Consider the following 5,511-nt stretch of genomic DNA (forward strand, 5'->3'; position numbering starts at 1 on the left):
CGGGCGGGGCGGGGCGGCGCGCGGCACTCACAGGGCAGCGTCTCGGCGCTGTTCTTCTGGATCATTATGCAGAGCTGTAGCACCAGTTGGGGGGCGCTCTCCAGGAAAGTCTCCAGGAGGCGCAGCATGTTGACGTCTGCATATTCGTACATCATAGCCCAGTAGAAGCGTCGCTGGTGTTCCTTCTGCCGCTGGCTCTGAATCCCCAGGTACATGGTGCGGATATACCTGCCAGGAGACAGGACAGAACACACAGGAGTGTGGGTGGGCACGGAGCTGCAGTACGATCCAGCAGAAGTCCGCTAAAACCAAGATCCTCTCCCACCCGCTGTGGGCAGAAGTTCCCAGAGGCTTGGATATGAGTCTAGGTTCATCTGGCCTAAGGATGCGGTGCTAGGGCCTGGGAGTCAGGAACTACCCTCTCCTGGCCTCCATCTGCTCATCTGGAAAACGAGCCAGCAGGGCCACAGGATAGCCGAGAGCCGGCCAGTCATGCATCTTGGCAGGTCTGAGGGCTGAGGGTTTGGGAGCCTTCTGGCAGGGCAGCCCCCAAGATCTAATGCTCTGGAGAGGAAGGTACTTAACATCTGTGAGTACCACTCCCTGGCTGGCCACACCCAGGTGGTGAGTCCATGGGCGTAATTCTCACCGATGGCAGTGGGACAGCTGGGGCACTGAGCGTCAGCTGCTTGGGCTGGCAAGGCTGGCACAGCCTGTAGGAGGTGGCCCCAGGCCACTGTCCCCTGAGCTTGTGTGTCCTCCTCTGCACCAGGGAGGCCCAGAGACTGCAAAGGAGCCTCCATCCACTGGCCCTACCCAGGATGACACCTAGGCTCTGTGGGAGGGCTAAGGATCAAAGGGTGCAGGTACAGGTAGAAAAGCAGAGGCTCCAGGTCAACTCTGCAGACAGGGACCTTGAGTCAGCTGTCCCCGCCCTGTACCCTGACAGAGCCCGTGAGGTGGGTGGACACTTGATTGGCCAAAAGATGTGCATGGTGGGCACTTGGCCTGGAGTTCTGTCTCCAGGATTTAAGGTGCCAGGTAAAACCAGCCAAGACTCAGAGAGTCCTGGGCTTTGTGTGCCCCGTTAGATCAAGAACAGGAGCCTCAGACCAGGTGCCAGGCCACTGGGAAAAGCTGGCATACATCACTGAGCCTTCAGAAATGCCCAGCCGGAGTCCTAAAGATGCAGCCTGTGAGTGACACCCCACCGAGGCCCTGCCATCCTCCAGCCTCTCCAAGTGCCCACTTGGGACTGTGGATGGTCCGCTCTGTCCTCACGGCTGCTGTCCTCCCACCAGCATCGAGCCTCCTCACCAGCCTGCACTGCTGCTCTGCCCCATAGCAACCTCTTCACCTGGCAGCCAAAGCGCTCTTCGCGGATCCTGAGTGTGAAGGTGCCGCTTCCTCTGCTGACCAGCAGCCGCCTCCTGCTGCCCTCAGTAGCCCACAGCTCGCACGGCCCCGGCCTTGCCGTCCCTGGCCTCGCCCCGTTCTCTCGCCTTCCCCTTCCCATCTATCCTGCCTCTCATGAACTCCAGCAGATGTTCTAGCGGTGGGCCCCCGCTTCGGTGCCTGGAGATTAGTGCCATGGCACTCTGGGCTACAAGGGCCTTTGGGGGTGGTTTGGGTGGCTGTGTCCGGAGAACTGCCTGGGGATGCACCCCATAGTGGGCAGAGACACCCCTGCTGAGAACTAAAGCAAGGGCCTGAGGCGGAGGCAGCTTAGGGGAGGAATGGTGCAGGGAGGCTGACGGGCGCCTGCCCCAGCCAGGCCCTGCAGGTCTCCCTGCTCACCGAGTCACGCATGTGGGTCAGGCCTAGTTATCACCGTCTAACAGGTCGGGGGACTGAGGCTCTGAGGGGAAGCAAAGCACTGAATTCTGCTTGTTTCAAGTTGTCATTCGCTGGCTGTGGCACTTCCCACGACTTGTTGCCCCTTCCTGGGCCCACGCATTCCCAACACCAAGGAGCCAGGGGGGAGGCCCAGGAAGAGGCCCAGAGATGCACAGGCTAAGAGGGAAGAGAGAGAGGGAGAGAGGGACAGAGGGACAGAGGGGCAGAGAGGGGGGGGAGAGAGAGAGAGAGAGAGAGAGAGAGAGAGAGGAGAGAATCAGGAAGAGAGAAGCAGGAGGGAATCAAAGGAGGAAAGGCATCCAGTACTGCATAGTACTGAAGGTCTCACCAATCAGAAGCGGTCCCTGGCCCAAAACTCAGCTCTGCCTCATGCCACGGGACCAGACCACAGACTGCTGTGCTCCCCCACAAGTGGCCAGCTGCTGAAGGAGCTGTGTGGCTGAACTGAACCTGTCTATCCGGGCTCTAAGATGACGCCAACGCTCAGGTTCACTGAGGTCTGCCCTTCCCAGCGCCAAAGGAGCCCTGCCCTGTGCCCCACCCTCCGCCTTCCTCAGTGCCCTGCCTCTCTGCTCACTGAAGCCAGGGCAGAGGAAGAGAAGCAGCCCAGCAGTGCTAATCGCACTGGAGCACAGCAGGAGAAGCCAGCCTGTCTCTTCTGTGACAGCCTAGGGCACAGGAGGGGCAAAGTCAGTCTGTTCCCATGCCCACCAGCAAACAGGTACCAGACATAGGGCACTACAGAACCCGCGGCCATCAATTCGCCCACCGTGGGTGTTGGCCTCCTGGTCCCCAGCACACAGCTCTCTCTGGAGTGAGAGCTAAGCCAGGGCCCAGCCCCCTTCCCTCCTGGATGCCTCCAGGCCCCAGCAAGGCTCTCGTTTCCCCCTCTCTCCTCTTGGGGCCTGGGAGGTGACAGGGGCACTGTCTTGCAGCATTAGGTCTGCACACTGCTGTGGCTTTATGGGCGAGGATCCCAGCGTCTGAGAGTGAGCTGACCCGGGTCAATCACACAGGGACGGTGAGGCTGAGCTGCCTCCCAGATGCTGCTTGTCCCCGACAGCACAAGCAAAGCCCGTGTCCCGCCTGCCCACACACACACTGTTGTCCCCAAGGGTGCAGGCGTTCCTCCTCTGAACGTGCCCGGATGTGCCACCTCCCTTCTTGGGAAACCTCTCGCCCGCCCCCAGTCCTCTCGCCGGTCTGCATCCGTTCGGGCTAGGTGACCTCTGAGGTCACTCTGCCGGCTACGGAGTTGGTCCTCCAGCTCTCCCCGCAGACATCCTGGCCGGCGGCCACACGGTGGCGCCAGACCCTAAGTGTCGCGGGAGGGACGCTGCACCCCGGTGATCTCATACCTAGGACGCGCGCGCCCTCCTCTGCGACAGTGCGGGTGCAGGGGCGGGGGTGAGGCGCGGTGTGCAGGGGAAGGCACAGGGATTCAGGCGACACGCGGCTGCCACGCCTCCAAACTCCCCAGTCCTCCCTTCCTTGGCAGATGCCAAAACACTCACTTCCCGCAGGAAGGGGCCCAGGAGAGAAGACACCAACCTGCTCCCCCTGGGTCTGCTTCCGTGTCTGTGTCACCTCTTGTCTCACTGTCTCCCCCTGAGAACGCTGGCTCATATGGCGCACAGGTGTCAATGTGGAGAGGACTCGGGGAACGCGGCCTGGTCTGTGCCCCGCAGGACTGTTGTCAGTGTGGGCAAGTCACCTCCTGGCTTAGCCCTGGCCGTCCAAATGCAGCATGGAGGGCAAGCTGCACGGCCTCGGAGCTCCTACCCGCATTTTATGACCTTATTCTTCCTCAAGCAAGTGGCTTCACACAGTGCAAAGTATTGACTCGTTTAATCCTCATAACCACAGTGTTCCCTCATCCTCACAGGTAGAAGAAATGTTCCTCAGTTTACCCAGCTGCTTAAGTGGCTGCACAGGGCATTGCATCAAGCCCAGTCCAGGCCCAGTGCCCTTCGCCCCTGAAACACAGCTCTCTGGGACTCCCTCATCTCTGCCTTCAGGACCAGATCCAGCCTGCTCCCCTCATGACAGTGGAGAAGCAGGGTTTGCCCTGAACCCTGGGCTCCCTCAGGACTCTGCCACACAGACCACCACATAGTGGCAGTGAGCCCTGCTCCCTGGGCTGCACTATCTCCTGTCGGCTACTCTGCTCCATTGTGAGCCTTGGAATTGTTTGCAACTCCTTATCCCCGGCTCCAGGAGAACCCAAAATTCTGTGAGCAGCCTTCTCCACAGCAGCACTTCAAGGAGGCATAGTTCCCATCTTCTCTCTTTTTTTCTGTTGACTCATCTGAGGTTCAGAGAGGCTGAGCGATTTCCCCAAAATCACACAGCCAGTCGTGGTCCAGGCAAATGGGACAAGGTCTTCCCCAGACCGTGTGCTCCACTGGGAGTTAGCAAGGGTGATTTCCACAAGAGGCAGGAGGCTGAAGAGGTTTGCCTGTCGGGGCCTACAGTCCCTTGCTTGCAGAAGTGGCTTTTGAAACCTTCGATTGCAGAGAGCAACTTATCCTGAAAGCTCCCCGCAGGGCTGTGCCCAGATCTGATGGGAGCCTCTCTCTGAGAAAAGGAGTAAATTCTGCCCGTCACTTAGACTATAAACAACACCAGATCTGCATGCTTTTGTCTGGAAAATGGAAAAGGAAAGAAGACTTCCCTCTTCGTTTAATGAGACCAGCATTACTTCGACATGAAAGCCAGATAAACTTGACACAGGAAAATTAAACTGCAGGCAGTATTCCTCTAAATAAAGATGCAAATGTCTTAAAAATAGTAGCAAATCAAATAGTATGTTGCAAGAATGATACGACAGATCTGACTGGGGTTTATGTGCGAACTGGAAGGCTAGTTCAGTATTCCAAAAAAAACAATCAAAGTAATCTATGATATTATTCACAGAAACCACTCAGCACATCAGTGGATGCAGAAAAAAGCTGTTGACAAAATGTAAAATCCACTCATGATAAAAACAAAAACTCTCAGCAAACTAAACATAGAAGGAAATTTCTTTAACCTAGTGTAGACATGGGGCATTTATAGCAACCTACACTTGACATCATACTCAGTGATAAAAGGTGGAATGCTCTAGTCTTGAGGTCAGGAACACGGATGTGATGTTAGTTTCCTCTCCCTTTAATTTAGCATCATACTGGAGGGCTGGCCTGTGCACAAAGTCTAAGACAAATATACACAGAAAGACTGCTAAGAAAGAGGTGAAACTGCTCCAGATGTAAATGACATGATTGCCAAGACTGAAAACACAGAGTAGCTACAAAACTTCATAGAATTCATTCATACATCTAACAATGTCTTACAGGACAAGGTCCGTGTATAAAAATCAATAGCACTTTATAAACTATTAATGGGCAACTGCAATTTTAAAAACATGCACTATTTAAATTAGCTCCAAAAATGAAATTCTTAGAATTCTAATAAAAACTGTGCAATGTTTATATGCCAAAGCTACAAAATGCTAATCAAAGAAAATAAAGCCAATTGAGATGACAATAAGACATACCAAGCTCATGGATTGGAAGATGCGGTTCTGTAAAGGTGACAGTTGCCCCCAAATTGATATATAATTAGAAATAATTTCAGGAAAAATAAACATACCAACAGGAGTTTCTTTTCTTTGTT

General features: G+C 55.1%; 1 protein-coding gene across 1 annotated transcript in view; it reads right to left on the reverse strand.

Annotated features, from left to right (window-relative positions):
* Xkr6 (XK related 6) overlaps positions 1 to 2,320 on the reverse strand; it is a 22,327-nt gene extending 20,007 nt beyond the window's left edge. The window contains exons 1-2 of the mRNA XM_033765531.1: positions 2,186 to 2,320; positions 32 to 228 (exon numbers count right to left, since the gene is read on the reverse strand). Of these exons, the coding sequence (XP_033621422.1) occupies positions 32 to 215 (184 nt within the window). The 5' untranslated portion in view covers positions 216 to 228; positions 2,186 to 2,320. The remainder of the gene's footprint in view (positions 1 to 31; positions 229 to 2,185) is intronic.
* Between the last annotated feature and the right edge of the window lie 3,191 nt (positions 2,321 to 5,511).

Source organism: Fukomys damarensis, unplaced genomic scaffold (assembly GCF_012274545.1).
Source record: "Fukomys damarensis isolate Sample0158 unplaced genomic scaffold, DMR_v1.0_HiC HiC_scaffold_18, whole genome shotgun sequence".
In the NCBI taxonomy this organism is placed as follows: Eukaryota; Metazoa; Chordata; class Mammalia; order Rodentia; family Bathyergidae; genus Fukomys; species Fukomys damarensis.